Raw genomic sequence first — 22,138 nt, 5'->3', positions numbered from 1 at the left:
TCTTGACTCTGTTTTCCACTAACTTGACTCCAACTGTTTAGAGTTTTTTTTTTTTTTTTACTTTCTTGCATCAAAGCCTGGGTTTGCCTTCTAGACTGTATGTATTATACTGTATTATAATTTGATTTAGAATGTCACATTGTTATGTTTTGCTGCTTTATATCTAAATATTCTGAGCTTGTCTCAGAAGAAAATCAAGAAATGTTTTTATTAGCCTGTCAGGTACCACCACTCCGGACCTCGTGGTCAGTACCAGTCACCAGATGTGGCTCAATTTCAAAACAGACGACACCAGCGGCTCTCTGGGCTTCAAGGTGTCTTATGAAGGTAAGGGCTGATTGAAAGATGCACGTCTGTTACAGCGAGTGGGTGTCTGCATTGTAAAGTGGATATTTTGACTGTCATTATCAAATCTAAATGTACCAAGAGCTCTTATTTCGACATCCTCCTGTAGGCTGATCAAGGTCAAGATGTGCGAGTTTGCAAGAGTCTGTTTCTATATGAATCTGTTTACCTTTAGCTGCATTGCAAGTTGTCTCCCTGGCCCACAGATGCTTGTTTTTCATCAGTAAAAATAACCCAGAAAGTGGAACAGGATGCAGAAAGCAATAATTAAAAACAATGAGCTCTACTTAATGAAGGGGAAGATCGGCTTTGAATCCCTTCAACTCCAAAGTCTAATTTGCATCCTCAGTTTTTTTCAAAACCCTATCAATAATATTTACCAATAAAGTCATTCCGGTACACATTTCCACACACGTTACCCACGTGCTGCAATGACTTCAGTGTTTCAAATTAAACATTAGTTCATGCAAAATATTGTGGCGCTATAAAAATGAACACAATACAAGCTGCAAATCTAGGGGAGTTATGATTTGTTTGGATTTTCTTTTTTTTTTTTCACTTTTAAGATGCTCAAAGAGCTGTGGTCTTGCTTGATGAGATTATTAGGGCTCAGAGTTTTAACTCTAAACTGCATTAAAATAAATAATAAATAAATAAAACATTCCCAAATTGCTTGGACCATTTACAAGCTTTACAGTTTCCACTGTTAATTAGTGAAATGCATGTGTCTCTCTTTGCCTCTGATACTGATATGGATTTTTGTGTTCATTTGGATTCAACTAAACTATCCATCCCTCCATCCATTTTCTGAGCCGCTTCTCCTCACTAGGGTCGCTGGCGTGCTGGAGCCTATTCCAGCTATCATCGGGCAGGAGGCGGGGTACACCCTGAACTGGTTGCCAGCCAATCGCAGTCAACTAAACTATATGCATGCATTTTTACAGTTCTGATCAGAAGTGCATGAGAGCGCCTATACAGTGCTCTGTGCGGCTGTGCCCAATAAGACCTTTGGTTATATTTGGGTATTTGGCAAGCAAAACCCCTCGTCATTTTCTGGCTTATGAGATCTCATCGGTTTTGTTGTTGACAGTAATGTGTTTTTGAGAGCCCATTAGAACGCTCGGGTAGCTCTGTAAAATCAAACAGACAGGGGCAACAAGCATGCCATTAAGGCCCTTCCCTTATTCATAGGAAGCAAATACTGTTTATACTTGACACAATGTACACAGAGATACCTGGAAACATGCATAATCATAGACAAACACTGAGTCAATGAGGATATTTGGATTACTATTTGCATTGCTATAGTATATTTTAGTTGAAAATTCTATTGATTTTGCTACGGTTTAGTTAGCTTGGCTCTAGATGAAATACAACACTGTCTTTCAATGCCTTTTTTCTTCAGTCTCAGCATCATCTCAAAATGCCCTGCAACCCCTCTCCTCCCATTGAGGTGACTTCCATGTAAGATCAATATGTTGTCTTGTGAAGAAGGCAGCCTCAGTGGGAACATATACCTATCTTAACAAGAACACAGTATCCCTTGATTTCCACATATTCATTAGAAATTTATGTAAATGATTATCATCATTAGTATGAGTGTGGTTTTAGATCCAATATCATGCCTAGTGCATTTTGCAATCATTTTAGGCCAGAAAATAATTCCAGCATTCCCATATGCAATCTGGTGGTATGTATACATTTTACACACGGAATGGCGACAATTAGGAAAGAAGAGGGCTGCATGTTTGATTCTCAATCTTAATGACCTCAGCTTCCAATGCAAGTGATTTGTCAATTAAGAATTGACAAATTGTTGTGTGAAAAATAGGTTTGCAATAATAATGGATAGCAGTTTGTGGAAATTAAAAGACATACCACACAGAAAGCATGTGCATCATGTATGCCATCTCAACATTTAATAAAAAAGTTAATTAATTGTTTATATGGCTTCTTACTGTCAGGCATGCACTTTACTGCCCTTCTCGTAATGGATGTGATTTTGGCTTAAGAACATGCATTTTATTTATTTTGATAATTATGGAGAGGACAGAAAGGATGTAAACACATATAAACAACCTCCTACCCCTTCTAAAAAGACGCTTGTCTTCTTGTAGTCATTACATACAGTACATGTTGTAGCTTTCTAATGAGAAACTGGTGGACCGACATCCTTAATTTTTTAACCTTGAGGGAGCTGAACATATGCAGTGGTCCATATTAGCAAAATGTGAGTGTTCCTTCAATGATCAAGGCAGTTTATATAGGATATCGCCTATTCTGTATTCAATCCACGATACAATGTTTCCATTGAATTTGGCCTGCTGTATACCTGACGGTACCTGATCAAATTGAACTGGTGGTTGTGCTAGTTGAAAGTATAATGTTTCTATAGGGTAACTGTGAAAAAAAAACAAATTTAGTACGATTGCACTTGATTGCAACATACATGCCATCTGTTGAATGTCTCACTTACTACACATTTGCCTCAAAGTAAAATCAATCACATGGCAATTTAATGTGATGCACTGAATCTTTATATCACTTATTGATGTTATCTTGTCAGAATCTGCTCAGGGCAACTAATGGTGGTAACCTTTTCTTCGCATCTCATGTGCCAGATAAACAAATCTTATTTTCTTTTTAATATACACATGCTAGGTAGAGTCAGGCAGTATGGATGCCATATAGTTATTTACCTCTATTACTTTTGTCACCACAGTACAATGAGCTTCTTGGAAACGTATGTTTACATAAAGACCATAATGCTTGGCTATGAGCGACAATGTCAGAGGAAAATGTATTTACGATACATTTATTCTTGTGTTCACAGTGACCAATTGATTAGAAATCAGTGTATTATGCAGCAAAGTAATTTTGCCTCTCATTTAGCTACACAAGGTAAGGAACCGCATAAAGTTTTCATCTGTCTTGTGTGTATAATTATTCCAATAGAAATTGACCAAGGCAGCTGCGGTGACCCTGGTATCCCAGCTTATGGTAAACGAGAGGGGACAGGTTTCCGTCATGGGGACAGGCTGTATTTTGAGTGTTTGCCTGCCTTCGAGTTAGTGGGAAAGAAGAACATCACCTGCCAGAAGAACAACCAGTGGTCCGCCAAGAAACCCAGCTGTGTTTGTAAGTTCCTGCCTCATGCATGAAATCAATTAATTAGTGCGGATTAATATGTACGACGGGTGCAGATGAGCACATGGTTGTTGCATAATAAATGGTCGGATAATCTCCACCGTTTGCAGACAGCCAATGTGAATTTTGAAACAATACGCAGCTTTATTTTCTAATTATCACAAAGAACGACAAACAGAGGGAGTCAGGGTAAGGGGAACAAAGAGCTGACCATGCAAATCATTTCCATTGTTCTGTCACTGATAATATCATAGTTTGGTAATTTGTGTTATCAAGATAAACATTTGTAACCTCACTTTGGTAAATAAAAACACGATTTAGATAATAATAGACATGCTTTTGTAATTGACACAGAGCAGTGACAATGTCAATAAAATGAGTGTTACCAAATCTTGTTTACTGCCCATAGTTTGTGAAGTGTCTTTTTTTTGTGAAAACATTTTCTTTCGCTATACTGGATTTTGCAAATGCTGTTTTTGAGGCAATTTCTCTTGACTTTTATAGACTAAGACAAACTGTCCTGAAGATATCACTCTTCATGATCTGAAGTTCTACAAAAAAAACAGACATTGGCGTCAGCGCTCAAATATAATGATTTTCTTATGTCCGCATAGTGAAATACTCATTGAATATTTGAAAAAGTACATTTTCTATTTTAGCTCATGAGCTTCATTGCACTCACTGTATACAAATCTGAAGTGAACAGCTCATTGAAAACTGGGCTCCCTTATGAATATTCTTTCATTCCTGTCCAGTTCCTTTCTTGCTGCAAAGACTACTATGGACTGAATACAATGTATCACACTTAATATAATACAATTTCAGATCTTTTTTTAATTTGATTATTTTTCTTCCCCACTTCTTCACTTTCTTTCCTGCATATTTTGTCCTACCTCTGTACAGTTTCCTGTTTCTTCAACTTCACCACACCCTCAGGGGTGCTGCTGTCCCCAAACTACCCGCAAGAGTATGGCAACAACATGCACTGTGTTTGGCTGATCATAACGAACCCGGAGAGCCGAATTAATTTGGCCTTCAACGACTTGAGCATGGAGAAACAATTTGACTTCCTCTCGATTAAGGATGGGGGAAAGGTACTTTGGCTCTTGATTCTCAACTTTTAAAGTTCCATTCTGACAATGTTTGTTGATCTTTTGTAGGCCGAGTCTCCCATTCTGGGCACCTTCTCTGGTGATGTTCTCCCTCCTCCCATAACAACCAGTGCCCACGTTGCCCGCCTGGAGTTCTTGACTGACCACACCTACACAAACAGAGGCTTTAACATCACTTTTACAAGTAAGTACAGGTGATGAACCGTATTAACGGTTTACCAGGAAGCCTGGCTGGAATTAATGTTTTATATTCTAGGCCGTGCCCTTGTCAATGCATATGCAAATGAACCTCATAAATCAAGCACTATAACAAAGAGCCACCTATCTCCCACAAACTCTTCTACCTATATGCGACATAGTCTTCGCACACTCACGCTGCAAGTGGCTCCATGAAAATGACAAACAAGGTGTTCTTTTTTTTTGTCTATAGAGAGGCTTGACATCTAAATAAATCTAGAACAAAAGGGAACCATCCTTAGCTTACAAACACATTGCGGCAGCGCTCATTATATTCTATTCTGAGTTGCTGCTGACGTTTGAGGAAATATCCAGATGGGTTTGTGCAAGCTGCTAAACCTGTTTCACAGATATACTGTACTATAGTGAGGGTTTTTTTTTTTCTGCAGGATCGTTGCAGTCATTGCAAATGCACAAGTATGTAATGCGCTTGAACATTGCATCCCAAAATATGAATGTTGACGCAAAAGTCTTGAAAGGAAGACAGCTGGGACCTCAGGTATTGATTCATTTGAGAAGGAACAACTTGCCACCCCAGAAACCAAGTATGGGGCAAAATTGGCATTTTTATCAGAATTGCACAACAAATTACAAATCCATGTATCTACATACTCCTGTTCTGCTATCTTTGAAATGTGAGCCCGTCTTTGATTTCACGTTTTGTTGATCTGATTGGTCCGGAACACCTGTCCATTCACCTTCAAATTTGTCACCAACTTTCCACCTCACCTTCCTTTTCCCAAACACTTTCTAATGGTTGACAAACTAACCATCTGGTGTGTTGGTTGATGTTAATTAATGTATTCAAAGTTATATTCTTAACAAAAAATTTTAAATAATTCTGACCTTAACAAAGGCAACACAAATCACTCTGCCCAGAAAGGGACTCCCCAGTGAAACCACATTGTGAAAAGAACATGGCGGCTCATGCATTTTAATGAGAAAGTTGCAAGCGGTGAATATATAACTAATACGGCCTGGTGACAGGAGCTGTCAATTGAAGGTGCCGCTTATTTCCAGAGGACAATGTCGTCTGACTACAAGACAGTCCCCCCCCCCCCCCATCATTCATGTTAATTAAGGAAGCGCCAAACTGCATTGAGACCATTTTGGGTGTGTTAATAAATAACAGCGTGATAGATGATGTTTGTCTCACACTCTGTTCGGGTTCACTGGATCCGTGCGGGGGATTCATCAACACCTACACGTCACCTAGGTGCGTGTATGTCTTAGAGTGAATGAGAAAGTAGTGCAGGTGATGTATAGGTTGATTTGCCTTTGTTCCAGGGTTTTGGCTCTCGCGACTGAGATGAGACTGAGAGGAAACCAAATAAAGTTGTTCTGGCAGCATCCAAAAATGCCATTTATGTCTTTTGTATCTTTCACTCTTCTCCTCTGCACATTATATTATAGCATTTCGCCACAATGAGTGCCCCGACCCAGGAGTCCCGGTCAATGGGAAACGGTTTGGTGAAAGCCTTCAGCTGGGAAACTCCATCTCATTCCTGTGTGAGGAGGGATTTGTTAAGACCCATGGCTCGCAAACCATATCCTGCATCCTCAAGGATGGCAATGTGGTTTGGGACAATGCTGTTCCTCGATGTGAAGGTGAGAAATCTATTGTCATAATGCTTGAATTGAGAAAGAGATATTGAATGACACTATTCACTGTCAAAGGTTTGTAGTAGGAATACACATTGTACAACATGTTTCATGCATTTTCACATACAATTTCCAGGTTTATATACTGAGGTTATGTTCCAAAGCTAGTAAGCTCAAAGATGCAAATCTTTGGGAATACTAGAACAAGCTATTTTATCTTGTTTGCTTTTTTTGACTGTAGCTTGGTTGGAGTGTTAACCAGCAAAATTTGGGATTACAGAAGAGTAAAACTCGAGGGGGACTGATAATGTTCACTATTCATGACACACAAAGGGCAGTTCATTATTAAATCATGGCATTTCCCTTCTGTGTACCACAGCAGCTATACATTCCCATGGGAACATTGATCATACCTGTGCATTTTTGTGTTATTTTCTTTTATAGATGTCTTTCATTATAATGGGCTGGCTGTTTAAATAATTTTACTTCTAAAGGAGCAGGTATCTGGTACCTTGTATAGCCTGTGTGTGTGTTTGTGTGTGTGTGTGTGTGTGTCATTGTATGTGTGTTCAGGATAGGGAGTAAGAGGGTTGATCGGTCAGTGTCTTATTACATGTTCTGTTTTCTCAGATTGATGGTGGTGAAAACCATTTGCAGACTTATTTAATGCAGGGAATATATGCAAACATGGATGTATATTGCATTCATCTGTGCTATAAGCACACGACACGTGCGATAGGGTCATGATCCTTGGAGAAATGGTCAACCTTGAAGTGAACTGTCACCAATTTACATTTGCAGTAAAAGAAATGTGATGAGCCCGGGCCTGATGCATGGGCTCATTTATGTATCCTATCATATATCATCTGGCGAAGACATGCCTAAGTCCATCTCAGTCTGTTCTGTCTTGTCCTTCATTGTTTTAGCCCCCTGTGGAGGAGATCTGAAGGCTCCCAGTGGGATCATCCTCTCTCCTGGCTGGCCAGAACTTTATAAGGAGGCCCTTAACTGTGAATGGATCATTGAAGCTCCTCCGGGCTACCCCATCAAAATCATCTTCGACAAGTGAGTCACCCAGAGAGCAAATGTTGCCACTTTTATTTTATTCTTAACATTTTATTTCCTGTATGTTTTTTTTTTTTTTTTTCGTTTTGAGTCATGCAGAATTATTTTGTTCATATGTTACCCCTTTCTGGAAGCAAAACAGAAAGTGTAATGCACATTAACATACCCTCCTCAACTTGGATGCTATGTTTTATTGATTAAGTCCTCATATAAGTATTTGATCCCTTGATATGATACCCGATTCCTGGGGGATCTGCACATCCTGACACTAACAGGAATCCAAATGCACACAAAGAAGCCCTTCAAGACATGCAAAAAGTATTTTTTGTTTTTTCTATGCTAGTGTCTGTCAGGGAATACTGGAAAGATGGGAGAATGTAATCTGCTCCGATGCTTTTGTGCTAGAGTGAGAGACCGAGACAGTGTGTGAGAATGAGAGTTGTCGGATCAAACGCAACATTAACGTTTCACCGAGGCTCATCCTCATGTCCTCATCCCTTGCCTTGAGAGCACGCCATGAAAAATGAATCCAACATAAATGTTCATTCCTCTATCACTTTTATGTAGCATCAATAAAATATCACAAAACACTTCATTTAGATAACAGAGCTCTGAGTCAGAGCGATTTATTCAGGGCTTTTGAAGATGAAGTGCATCGACTTACAAAAGGCAGTGAAAAACGAGGAGTGTGCACATGCAGTGTTGCACAAACACACTCAGGGAAGCATGCAAAATACCTAAAAATAAATTTGTAAATTGTGAATAATTTAGGCAGCACGGTGGTCGACTGGTTTGAGCGTCTCCCTCACAGTTCTGAGGACCGGGATTCAATCCCCGGCCCCGCCTGTGTGGAGTTTGCATGTTCTTCCCGTGCCTGTGTGGGTTTTCTCCGGGCACTCCGGTTTCCTCCCACATCCCAAAAACATGCATGGTAGGTTAACTGACAACTCTAATTTGCCCGTAGGTGTGAATGTGAGTGTGAATGGTTGTTTGTTTGTATGTGTCCTGCGATTGGCTGGCAACCAGTTCACTGTGTACCCCGCCTCCTGCCCGATGATAGATGGGATAGGCTCCAGCACGCCCGCCACCCTAGTGAGGAGAAGCGGCTCAGAAAATGAATGGATGGATGTGAATAATTTATCTTATTTGAGCTGTTTTGTTTTTTAAACTTTTTTAAAAATCAAACTTATACATGTCTGCAAATTCTGTCAAGCTCTTGATACCTATTCTGACTGAATAACTTGCGATGCATGCGACTTTACTGATCTAACCTGAGGCTAATGGCAAAAGACATACATTGATATGATCTGGTCCACTTCTACACTTGTTACGCTCTAATGCGCTCCGACACAAGGAATTTATGCGTCAATTAATCTCTAAGAGGTATTATAAAATAGGTCAAAAATATGCTTATTATTGCGGTTTGGTGATCAACACTTCACCACTAACCCCAACCCTTAACCACAAATCCTAACCCTAACCCAAAACCCTAACATAACCCTAAACTAACCCTAATCCCTAACCCCAATTCTATCCTTTTTCAATTAGATATCAGTTTTAATATATTCATGATTACTTTTCAGTATTTAGTTATAAAGTATAAATACTTGACAGTATTGTTGATTAAGGCAGCTTGTTTTTTAGCCTATTCTTCACCCTGGTACCCTACTTGTTAAGATATCCATTTCATCTCTGCACTGAGACCACATGAAAATAACTGCATTCTTTATTATTTTTTTTTACAGTTGTGAAAAGGTGTATTGAAGGAGGAGAGGCCGTGTGTATATGTTTGTGTCATGGGTACAGTTTATTTTCATCCCAGATGCAGGCGCGTGTCGACCGTGTAAATATACAATTCCCAATTTCATTTAAAATTTCTCCCAAAAAAATAAAACAAATAAAAACATGTAATAACATATAACACAAAGCCATTACCACTCCTCACCACCCCTCACTCCTCTCTCAGTTTAAATTCATGACTGCTATGCAAATTATGAACGGTTTTAGAACTTAAAATTGAGTCATTGCTGATAGAGTTGAGTTGCCACAATTCTAAATAAAAATCTATGGCCATTAATAATGATCAATTAGTATATTTTATAGCGACAAGTTGTGAAGTTTGGCCGAGCTTGGAAGTTTAATGTCCTATCCTCAATGTTTCTTGAAGTGGTTTACCTTATTTTAATTGCATTTTAAGAATATGTGATAGTGAATCTCATTTCTAAAATACAACATCCCCAACCACTTTAAAAGCCATTTCCTCACCCTCAGGTTCCGCACTGAGGTCAACTATGATGTCCTCGAGGTCCGTGATGGCCGTTTTCCCTCTTCACCACTGATTGGAAGTTACCAGGGCACTCAAGTTCCTCAGTTCGTCATCAGTACTTCCAGCTTCCTGTATCTCCTTTTCTCCACAGACAAGAGTCACTCTGACATCGGCTTCCGAATACGTTATGAAAGTAAGAACTTGCATTGTTGAAGCCTAAATGTAGCATGCACTCTGAGAGGAGCTAATTTTCCTACGACAGACCCAAATTCGATCCAAGCAGCAGTAAGACATGAACGTAAAGTCCCCTGTCTCCTAAATAAAGTAAGACGCTCTTGTCGGAAAACACCGATAAATAATTTAACATTCATTTTTACACTTAAACAATTGGTCACCAGATTCTCTTAATTTCATCTTGTTTTGCTCACGGTGGTATCCCTTTGCAATTCTTCTGTAGGTAAATCTTTGCAAAGCATGAATAATTTACTATGAGCTCCACTCGAGCGAAAATATTGCGAAGTGAGAAAGAGGACTAAAACTTCTCATTCGTTGTCGAAAAAGGATGCTCCAGTAAATAATTAATCAGGGCTGTTTTAAAAAAAATTGAGCTGTATTTAAATATTATTTGTCCCCTGCTTGACCTCATGAAAGTCAGGGTATTTTCCTGGTTGTTCTACATGTCTCTTAATATGTTTTGCTTGTTCTCCTTGCAGCTTTGCAGCTGCAGTCAGATCACTGCGTGGACCCAGGCATACCTGTCAACGGACTGCGACACGGCAACGACTTCTACGTGGGCGCTCTGGTGACATTTAGCTGTGACGCGGGTTACACACTCAGTGATCCGGAGCCTCTAGAATGTGAACCCAATTTTCAGTGGAGCCGCCCGCTGCCTAGCTGCGATGGTACGCCCCAGACTGTTGACCTAAAAATCAAGTCGCGTGCCAGATTTTGTTGTGTTGTTTTAAAGATGAACTATTCGGAACAGTTCTGAGAACTTTGCTGGATATCTCATAATATTTAGCTCACCAAATATGTCGGCGTTATGATGAATACAATATACAATAACAGCATTACTTCTATCTGGTTTTGTTTTAGATTTAAAAATGTTCAATCTCATTTTGTCATTCATGTTTTATACAGGTAGCAGTGAGCTTTTCCTCAGCTGTAAATGTTTTTATATTTCAGGACAGTATTGATTTTCTTTTCACACATTGATGATAGCACTATATCTTATTCTTTTTTCACTTTCTTACAAATGCACATAGGAGTGTTAGAATTTTTAATGTCCATCTACTTTGGTTTGCCTTTTAACGCTTGCCCTCTTTTCATTTCTCTTCTCATGCATATGCACTGTTCCCATTTTCTCTTTGACACCAGCACTGTGCGGGGGTTACATCCAGGGCAACTTCGGCACCATCCTGTCTCCTGGCTTCCCAGACTTTTACCCGCACAACCTCAACTGCACTTGGATAATCGAGACCTCCCATGGCAAAGGTGAGAAGACGAATTCTGTGTTGACATGTTAGCGCAGTCAGAATCCATTTATCTTACAATGTCATCTACCGCCCAGCTTAAATGGCCTCTATGCATCGGCGAACAAGCTGTCATTATGTAAGAGAGGAGCACTGATAGGCTGGCCTAGGGCTGCAGTGCCAGGGGAAGACTCACGTCGCCATTGGAATACGGCTAGCATCAAATTGACACTGCCATTTTTTCTGATGCTTATGCCTAGTGTTTTTGTCTTAAAAAAAACATTTTAGATTCTTTTTGTGACTTCTCAGCTGGAAAAAATGGTAGAATGCAAAATTACAAATTTAACTCAGCTGGCAGAATTTTTGGGGGGGGAAATGTAACAGGGCGGCACGGTGACCGACTGGTTAGAGCGTCAGCCTCACAGTTCTGAGGACCCGGGTTCAATCCCCGGCCTCGCCTGTGTGGAGTTTGCATGTTCTCCCCGTGCCTGCGTGGGTTTTCTCCGGGCACCCCGGTTTCCTCCCACATCCCAAAAACATGCATTAATTGAAGACTCTAAATTGCCCGTAGGCATGACTGTGAGTGCGAATGGTTGTTTGTTTCTATGTGCCCTGCGATTGGCTGGCAACCAGTTCAGGGTGTACCCCGCCTCCTGCCCGATAACAGCTGGAATAGGCTCCAGCACGCCCGCGACCCTAGTGAGGAGAAGCGGCTCAGAAAATGGATGGATGGATGGAAATGTAACAGTATATATCACAAAAGCTTTCCATTTATTGTGACTTTTTACAAATACAGACAACTTATATCATGCTGTAGTCAGCCTTAGTCTGCTGGTAAAATCGGCCATGTGAATGTTAAGTGAACTGTACTTTTGTCTGAACTACAGTACCAAACAATTGTACAATTGAGAGTATACCAACTGAAGAATCATCAACTTTAGAAACTAACGAAATATATAAAAAAAAAAATACTAATAATAATAACACTGAGCTCCCCCCCCCATGTCTTTTAAGGTGTACAGTTTAACTTCCACACTTTCCATCTGGAGAGCCCTCACGACCACTTATTGGTGGCAGAGAACGGCAGCTTCTCCCAGCCCCTGTGGAGATTGACAGGCTCCACGTTGCCTACACCTCTGAGCGCCGGGTTGTTTGGGAACTACACGGCTCAGATTCGATTCCTTTCTGACTTCTCCGTTTCGTACGAAGGGTTCAACATCACATTTTCTGGTGAGCATGTATTCCATGTTTTCATAACCATTTGTTTGTAGGTATAGGTTTTCTGCAAAATGTGCATAACGCAATACGGCATCATCAGTGATTTCAGGGGTCATCAGGGGTGCCACGGTGAATGATCAAAATGTATTCATTACAATTATATCTTTGTTCATGTAGCTATGCCAGCAGCATATAGTGACTGGTACATTTGCTTTGGTACATTTGCAAAACAGTGAGTGCATTTCTCAAAACAATTTTTACAAACAAAAAACACCATGGATTACAGGCAAAAGCCAGTCTCTTGCTCAGAATCCTCACTTCATCTCGCAAAAGTAAATATATGTGTGACTGAACATGTCGGTACTGTAAGTCTTTGTGTCACTGTGTATGGATAAGACTTTTTAAGTCATGTTGTCATAATAACGCGGTACAATCCAGCTAATAAGTAAGTAGTGAGCCAATTTGTGAGTAAATTGAGATGAGGTCATCGTTATTTCATTATTTTTATTTGACGGTGTAACGTGAGGTTTTTTCTTTTGTAGAATGGTTCAGTAAAGGTTGGAAAACATTGCAGTATATAACCTGTATGAACAAGGAGCACTGGAAAGTGCTTATTCCCTGCTACAGGGCAAAAAATTACAACGGCACAATTTATTTACATTTGTTTTTAATGAGAGGTATTAAGACATAATAAGAGTTTTGGCTGAGGAGGGATTTTGTACTGTGGACGTAAATACTTGCCACACCTTAATACTACCCTTCCAGACGTAAAATCCTGTATCCTTAGAGTATCGTCCTCCTCCTGGCTCCTCAGTTTAAGAATAGGTCAACAGTAAACACTATGTGAAAAATCACATTTATTGAAATAGAGTTGTACTTACACTGATGTTTAAAAACATCAAATTGTTACCATGAATACGCTGTTAAAACACATACCGAGTATGCAAAGAAACACACCCCTCTGGGAATAACGCGGTACAATCCAGATCTCGCTCAATAAAGGCTTTTCGTTCTCCCTGGTTTTCAAATACAATACTTCCATTTAGCATCCATCTAGTGTATGCTTTGGATTTTGTATGAGAAGCTTGAGTAATCGTAGCCATAAACTATATAAACTGTCATCATTCTGACAATATGTGCGTTCGGTGTGTTATTTTAAATAGCAATACTGCATGTGTGAATGAGGATATGATGTTTGTGTGATTCTTTGTTATTTAGAAAATACTATGATTCAAGGATTCTGGTTCAAAACCATAAAAACTCAAAATGTCCCACGTTGAAGAAGTCAAGTCAGGCAAAACCTTTTTAATTAAAATGGCCTTTTTGAACAGGCTATTTTCACAAACAGCAGTGCTGAGGTTGTGGGATAAAATACTATGTGTTACCACTAGCAACATGCAATTACATGCACCCAACTATGAATAATCAAATTGTTAATTACGTGTCTTAGTCTTACATTTTATTCTGCATGAGCCTTTGATTTTTGATGATGATTGTGGTAGTAAATTGCGGTGGTTTCAAGCTTGTGATGTGTGTACATTTGTTTTCAGAACAATATGTTCATATCTTTGTGTTTATTTTTGTGTTTTTTCCAGAATATGATCTTGAACCATGTGAGGATCCAGGAATCCCACCCTACAGTACCAGGAAGGGCCTCCAATATGGCGTGGGCGATGCCCTCCTCTTTTCCTGTTTCCCTGGTTACAGACTAGAGGGTCCTGCGAGAGTGGTGTGCTTAGGGGGCAGGAGGCGGATCTGGAGTTCCCCTCTGCCAAGGTGTGTTGGTAGGTGGTCACATATTTTATTTTAGCCTCCATCACCCCCCGTACATTCTTACATAGTCATGTATTCAATTCATAGTCATTACAAAAGGCAGGTCACAGGCACTTAATTACAGTAGTTCAATCTTTTTTTTCTTGTTTTTTTGTTTTTTTTGTTTCAGTATGTAGTTTCATTATACTCTGAACACCAATGGCATGCTTGCTTCCAAATGTTTGTTCTAGACTGTGTTACAAGTCTTGAGTCCCAACAGATTGTTAATTTAAAGACAATACAGTTGCTAGTTTGATTCTGCTGCATTCATAAGGTTAACCACAGCTTTTAAGAGAATGCTCAACTTCAAACATTGGACCTTGAACATACTTTTCAGACAGTATCGTCACTCTTGAAGTCATTTAAAATTTGACTGCCGTTTTACAAAAATTGTTACATTTTGTCATTCTGCCCCTGAGTGGACTGGCAAATTTGAATTTTTTAGCAAAAATGACTGTTAATCATAGTCAGATGGCACTGCGATTATGTTGATGCACCAATCGGCATACAGTTGTAGACTCTGACCACATTCCCCATCTCATCCCTCTCCATTAATTTTCCTATGCATGAGAGAATAAATACATAATGTATGCACTGAGTTATAATCATATAGCAATTGACTTGTTCTCTGCTCTCTCCTAAACCTTCCCTCTCCCCTTTCCACTCTTCCTTTCTGCTCTCCTGTTGGTTTCCCCGTTCCCTCTCTTTCTCTCTAGCTGAATGTGGCTCCTCCGTGACTGGCATGCAAGGGGTGCTTCTCTCCCCCAACTACCCCGGTTACTATGGTAACAACCACGAGTGCATCTACTCCATCCAGACGCAACCGGGTAAAGGCATCCAGCTCAGAGCACGAGACTTCCGATTAGAGGAGGAAGACAAACTCAAAGTGAGAGCTGGGAAGGAGTTTCCCTCCCCGTGTTTGCAGCATTGTTAGCATGGATACAGCTACATGCTCACCACTGATCATCCTAATAAAAGATCCCCCTCCCCTATTATGACACTTTTCAGGTGTTTGATGGCAGCAGTAATTCGGCTCGTCTGCTCGGAGTGTTTACAGGCAACGACATGCTCGACACGACCCTGAACTCCACCTCCAGCTCCATGTGGTTGGAGTTCATCACCAATGCAGACAATACCAGCAAAGGCTTTGAGCTACACTTCACTAGTAAGTAACAAGCTCTCTGTCACACTTAAACTCTTCCTCGTGATAAAGAAAACGTAGTATGGGTTAGGGTTGCCTTCCTGTTTCCACCTATTCCTACATACAATCCATGTTTGACGTTTTCCCTCCTACCAAGGCTTTGAACTGGTGAAATGTGAAGATCCCGGCACACCCCAGTTTGGCTACAAGCGAGAAGACAAGGGTAATTTTGCAGGGAGCACTGTGTCGTATAGCTGTGATCCTGGCTACACCCTGAAAGGCCCTGAGGTGCTAACTTGCCTGAGGGGGGAGAGGAGGGCTTGGGGCAGCCCCCTGCCGCTTTGTGTTGGTGAGTCACATCATCATCGTACAAAGTTTGACTTTATTTGGCAATATGTGCAGATGGTGATCCTCAGCCAAAGGTCTGGTCGTATTCCATAGTCAGTGTTAGAAAATTCAAGATATTTGGTGTTACTGCCCTACGGTTCTGGAATAAACTGCCAGTGGAAAGCAAGCACTTTGTTCCTTTGAATCACTTTCTCATAAATGTGTTATTATTTCGGCAGCAGATATACTGGAAAGACAAACAGTAATAATCTATTTTTGTTAATTTAGGTTCACAGAGAGTTCATATTTTAGAGATTATTATAAGAAGCATTAAAATAACGACATAAATGTCACTGACAATATACTTTGTAGTCATTCATCTAACATTTTAGTTTTTGAAACCCCTTCTTTTAAGACTGCACAGGCAGAGATAACAAACTTCATTTTATATTAGTGTGCCGTGTTTGCTCTATTTATATGACAGGAAATGATTATATGTGACCTCTGGTGTTTGTTGTTTGAATGCATAATAGTGAGGTGCATTCGTGAATTTATAATTTTTTTTAAATTATATTTTTCTCCCTCTGATGGTCCTTTACCAATATTAGTGGCTTATTTATTATATTGTTATTTTTAGCTTTGGCCTATTTATTGTAGTCTTCATGTGTTTCACTCGTAGCTGGCTGCTGTATTTCAGTGCAATTGTCTTGTCCTCATACCGTAATCGTTATAATTCTTCACTCTCCATTTGTATCCTGTATGAAGGAGCTATTATGATGTCGGAGGAAAAGCAGTTACATTATTCTTGTCAGATGAGATGGCACCCGGAATATGAACACACTACTTGCATTTTTTTGGCCCACAAATGTTTCCTTCTCTTTCCAGCTGAATGTGGGGGCACCATTAAGGATGAGCCCACCGGTCGGATTTTGTCTCCAGGGTACCCAGCTCCATATGAACACAACTTGCACTGCGTGTGGACCATTGAGGCCGCTCCTGGGAGCACTATTAGGTTTGAACAATGCTCTTTATTTTCTTTTGGTGCACTTGCTGCTAGTTTGATTACGTTCTTGGCTTCCGTTAAATGTACTTCCATTTGTGGAACAGGATGCCATCAAACACATTGATCTGTAGTTGACTTCCTTCTAGGTGGAAAAATACCACCTCGGATTGAGGGGGAAAAAAAAGTATTTCGGGCCCACTTTTGAAGAACAAGATATGACCATGTACGTTGTTCTATAGCTGGCTTCTCATACTGACATATTACATCAAAAATGTGGGACTAGTATTGTCTGTGTGTTGCTACCAACAGTAGCTTTAGGACATTACCAGTTGATACATGGCTGCTACATCCCCTTCGCAAGGCATCCAGCATCACAGCAGTTATCAACAAAAACCCAAGCATCCTGGGACTAAAACATGTAGCCTATAGTAAGGCCCACATGATTGTGCTTTCTGTCAGTTTCAGTGTAACAAAAGTAGTGGTCTCGGAAATTGCTCCAATGTCAGGCACACACTCCGATAATCCTCATACAGTGTGACCAATATGTTAGAAATATTATCATTTCCTTGCTCTATAGACAGGAATGAATGTGTTGCTGTTCATTGTTTTGAATAAACTTTGTTTGTTGTTGTTTTGTTTTTTTTGGCCAACTCTTTAAAGTCACTCCTAAAGATTCTTGTGCAAAGTATCCAATTTTGTCTCGCAATGCATGTAAAATAATACAAAGCTTCTACAGAATTACGCAGGATGCATCTGAATGTGCATTCTTAACTGCGTGCACATGAAATGTAGTTTTTCCTTATTCTCCTGCCATTTGGAAAATTAGCCTGTAGACATGTCAAGACCTCTGCTAGTCATCTCAAAATGCTTATGATTGAAATGCATGACACTCCTGGACTTATGCCAATGACGGTGTTTTGGGTCTGAGCATATTTACAGAAATTAAATAAATAGCCTTTTTCATTTGCAGTCAATGTATGACACATGCATTTCATAACGGTGCTTTAGCTTGCATACAATGCGGGCCACTGCAAATACATGGGGCTTGACATTGTTGTGTCCCTCATCATTCTTCGTAAAGGTTCATTAGTGAGTTTGGCACCTCTAGTTCTTTGGCATTCCCCCTGTCAGACATACTTCACATACATGCCTTTGATCCTGCCCATATAATTCATTATTGAGAAGAATATGCAAAGTATTTGTCAAAGTAGTCCTCATATATCAAATAGCATTGCTGAAGGTAGCACAGAAGTCAAACAAACATTTGTGAGCTGTATAGAACAACGGCAACCTTGAAACAACAAAAAGAAAAGAAAAGAGGAGAGGATAGGAGATTACTGGTGGGCACAGGATAAAAATCAAGATATGAAGAAATAAACTATAACTGTAGCAACAGACCTTCAGTGAACTATCTTAGTGATTACTGTTATAGAAAAAGAAAGTGGTACTTTAGTGGCATGCCCTCTGATTTCAGAAATAGTCTCTGTGGTTGGAACCACTGCCTCACAGCATGTAGGTTCTTGTGTGCTGTTTTCTCATGTTCACGTGCATCTTCTCTCTGGGCAGTCTAGCTTCCTTCCAAAAGTGAAAAAATAAAATAATAATAATAATAATAATAATAATAATAATAATAATAATAATAATAAACATTGTATGTTAGGTTAATTGATATGTCAGCACTGTGACTGAGTGGTGATTTTTATTTTCCAGAGTGTACCCCGCCTCTCACTTTATGTCAGATGGAATAGACTTCAGCCATCCCTCCTGACCTTCCACAGGATTAGTGCTATAGAAAATGGATGGATTGTGACCAGATTTTCTCTTTAGATCTTTCTTTATAATTATTCCATTGAATAATCAAGTCACATCACACAAATAAATGATGCATTATATGTTCGGTCTTTTTGAGCGAGTAGTGTGCATTTGTTTCAACCCGGATTGATGACTCCACAGTGACTATCGACAGGATCTACTTGCACACATTGCACACATTTTTTTTTCATTTATTTACTTCTTATTTTTATATGCAATGAAAGACCTGTTTGATATTCAGTAAAGCTCCACAGAGAAGCTAATTAGTATTTGTGTTGGTGGCTAACCTCAACTAAATCTGGAAACAGTTGTAGAATGACATCATTGACCAAACAAAGGAAAAACTGCAGGTGCAGCATGTGTCTCTGTTAGAGAAAATGAAGCACTCTTTTACATGAACGGGAATGTTTTCAACTTCCGTGATTCTCTGCAGGGCGTTCATCTCTTTACATGATATACAATATAATTGATACTGTATGTTATTGTAAAGTCAGTATTTCATCATCAGTATAAGTATTATCCAATCTAATCCACTCCAACTTTTTTGATAAGCACTTTAAAATTAAGCATTACACCACAGTGCTAAATAAAGCAAAAAAGATCACACCAAAGACAAAGAGTTTCAAATAAAACACATAAAATAAAATAAATGAATTAGTCAACATATCTCTGTTTCAAATGCCAAAGAGAAGAGATCTGTTTTTTTAGTGATGTGATGGGAAAAATAAAGTAAACAAGAGGCTTGTCAGGACAGCACATGTGAACATTAAAATCAATAAGGACACGGTCATAATTTGGCCTGAAGTCATTGTTGTTGTTTTTTATTATGCACCCTGTACCATTTGGACGTGCAAAGGCAATTTGCCCCATTGCCTTCATAATGCGTATAAAGTGTTAATATCTATAATTTTTAAATCCACACACACACTCAACACACTAAAGCCAGGCTCCCCACAGAATTTGCGATTGCAGCATGACCATTTTGTATTCAGAGCGCTCTCCAATTCTCTCTCTGTTTCTCTCATATGAATACAAAACAGTTAAAGCAGAATCAAAAGAGACCCATTGAATTGCATCTGTCCCAATCTTCTCTCTTTAGTGTGAACACATGACACATGATTGAACTGTTTTATCACATTAAGAGGCAGACAAGAGTCAAGAATAAAACCCCGCGCTATAAGGCTTCATTACCCAACTTTCTATTGTTCTATGATTTGCGCGGGGGATGACAAATCATTTTTCTTAAAGAAATATGTTGTTTTTCCTCACAGAGCACCCAATCATGTGTGTCCAGAGTAAACATTTACATTAAAATGGAATTTAACAAATCTCACCCAAGTTTGTAAAAATCACTTTAAAAGCTTGTCATAACACAATTATTTTTCTCTTATAATACAAATTCAGTTTTAATAGTGTCTACATCACACAGCCAGGAGAAAGTTTTGTTTTTCAAAATATTTTAGAACGCTTCCCTTATGAACTCTTTTCAGAATATTGTGTTCTGTGACAACAACAATTGAACATACCAAAAGAAAGAGCAGACACTCCTCTTTCACCAGTACAAAAAAGTTTACCATTACTTACTCCTGTCATCCCAACACCATGCACCTTTTCCAGGCAGACACCCAGCAATTGTTAACAGTGGTCTTATTTCAGATCCCTCCCGTGCCATTAGCTTTCTCCACCCACTTTGATCTCTGTCAGTGAACAGATAAATATCAAAAATAGAACATGATGCCATTCAATATTTGGCAGCACTTTAAGGTGCCTTGGAAAAAAAGCAATGTTCAGAACTCTCGCATGCATCCTTAACACACGAAACACATGTAACAATTTCTCACAAACAACAATATGATGTAGGTAGGATAAACTAAAGGAGGCTGCAAAACAACATTGAGAACATTTAAGCAACCAGAATAATAGGAGGTGAAACTGTAATAATACATTCTGGACTGATGGCAAAAATGGACCGACTTTGGCTTCCGGCCAACTCCAAACTCAAATTTGACTCTCACACAATCAATTCCCATTTTCTCAAAGTCTGTGGGAAGCCACTGTCCTTGATTCGTTCGTAAATATATTTGGTAAGCTTATCGCGGCATGCCATTTTTTTTGTTTTCTTACAGTATACAAACTACGTAATCAACAAATATGTTTTTTTGGTTTTTTTTTTGCAACCAGATTCAGCTTAGAGCCCAGTTATGACTTCTTACATATCTATGATGGGCCAGACTCCCTTTGGCTTGAGGTGTCATTGAGTTCAATCACGTAAATAACTTCATAGTGCAAGGAAAGAAGTCCTATTTTATTTGATTATTATCTCTCTGGTCTTTCCAAGCATCCCGTCGTATTATAAGAGCCACTCAAACAGATGTAAAACAACTAAATTCATGCACATTTTACTGATGAAGTGATATAAATTAAACATTGTCTTGATTCACCGTGTCAATTCTATGTCTCCAGATGTACGTAATTAGAGAAGAAATTACTCACAAATGGCTCACTACTTTACATATCCATGAATACAGTTTGTGTGAATGTACAATATCCTTCTCACTTTGTTCCACATGCACTTTGTTCACAATCACGACAACTTGACAAATCGGCAATGCGCTGTATTGGCCTTCACAGAACATTGCGGAGTAGCCTCTGGCTGCTGCCTGTGCCTCACACGCTGTGGAAATCGGATTCTGACACCAATTATGCTAACACGGCAGGAAGTTATTTCTAAACGTCAACATATCAGCGGGTTGCTGTTTTACCAATGCATCATTTGAAGCTCAAAGGCTCTGCATTGCTTGTGTCTGTGTGTGTGTGTATGTGTGTGTGTGTGTATATATATACAGTATTTGTGTGTGGAGTTGAATTCAAAATGGTACTTTTTACTGTCTTTGCTGGATTACTAAATAGCCAAACTTTAAATCTAAAGTCTCCAAACCCCAAATACTCTAGATATCTCTTATGAACAATGTTCCTTAAGTGTATTTTTATTGAAAATTACTCTATACTTTGTCCAAAAAAATGATTTTAATTTTTTTTTTTTTTGGTAACATTTAACGCTGATATGAATCTATTGAAGCTAAAGTCATGTACTTCTACAGTCATATCTAGTTCCACATGCCTCTTCATGAACAAGACCAGCCTGCTGGTTCAACTATAGTAGGTAATATTTGGAATTGCCGAAGCCTCTGCGCCATCCATGGAAGACGTGGCATTACCCCAGTAGAGCGGTTGAAAGAACGCTGTGTCATTTTGACTGACACTTCATTTACATTTACTAGCCAAGCTCAACATAATTTGCTTGTGCCTCCTCATCTCATCCCAGGACAGCTCTTTGTGTGTGTGTGTGTTTATTGATTTATTTTTAAAGAATTGAGTCAGCAGGGGCTGTAGCGATTGTGATCAAGACTGACATGCTGTATATATTATTTAAAAAAAAAAATCAAACTTTACACTTAAGTAGGTGTGAACACTGAATATTGAGAGCCAGTTTGTATAAAACTTGATCTTCTTGCATATGCTCGAGACCGCAAGCAATTGAGAATATCGTCAAGAATCCACTGCATTGAGACTGGCCTA

At 39.3% G+C, this 22,138-nt stretch overlaps 1 protein-coding gene across 3 annotated transcripts in view; it reads left to right on the top strand.

Annotated features, from left to right (window-relative positions):
- The window catches only part of csmd2 (CUB and Sushi multiple domains 2), a 152,395-nt gene that overhangs the window by 77,286 nt on the left and 52,971 nt on the right, over positions 1-22,138 (top strand). For all 3 annotated transcript variants that reach the window (XM_061760174.1, XM_061760173.1, XM_061760175.1), the window contains exons 12-26: positions 215-327; positions 3,301-3,483; positions 4,396-4,586; positions 4,653-4,788; positions 6,255-6,449; positions 7,370-7,508; positions 9,780-9,967; positions 10,488-10,676; positions 11,152-11,268; positions 12,261-12,476; positions 14,060-14,248; positions 14,993-15,162; positions 15,285-15,441; positions 15,575-15,766; positions 16,630-16,756. In XM_061760174.1, the coding sequence (XP_061616158.1) occupies positions 215-327; positions 3,301-3,483; positions 4,396-4,586; positions 4,653-4,788; positions 6,255-6,449; positions 7,370-7,508; positions 9,780-9,967; positions 10,488-10,676; positions 11,152-11,268; positions 12,261-12,476; positions 14,060-14,248; positions 14,993-15,162; positions 15,285-15,441; positions 15,575-15,766; positions 16,630-16,756 (2,502 nt within the window). The remainder of the gene's footprint in view (positions 1-214; positions 328-3,300; positions 3,484-4,395; positions 4,587-4,652; positions 4,789-6,254; positions 6,450-7,369; positions 7,509-9,779; positions 9,968-10,487; positions 10,677-11,151; positions 11,269-12,260; positions 12,477-14,059; positions 14,249-14,992; positions 15,163-15,284; positions 15,442-15,574; positions 15,767-16,629; positions 16,757-22,138) is intronic.

This window comes from Phyllopteryx taeniolatus, chromosome 21 (assembly GCF_024500385.1).
Source record: "Phyllopteryx taeniolatus isolate TA_2022b chromosome 21, UOR_Ptae_1.2, whole genome shotgun sequence".
Taxonomy (NCBI): domain Eukaryota; kingdom Metazoa; phylum Chordata; class Actinopteri; order Syngnathiformes; family Syngnathidae; genus Phyllopteryx; species Phyllopteryx taeniolatus.
The sequence above is the reverse complement of the archived record's forward strand: the minus strand, read 5'-3'. Positions and strand labels throughout refer to the sequence as shown.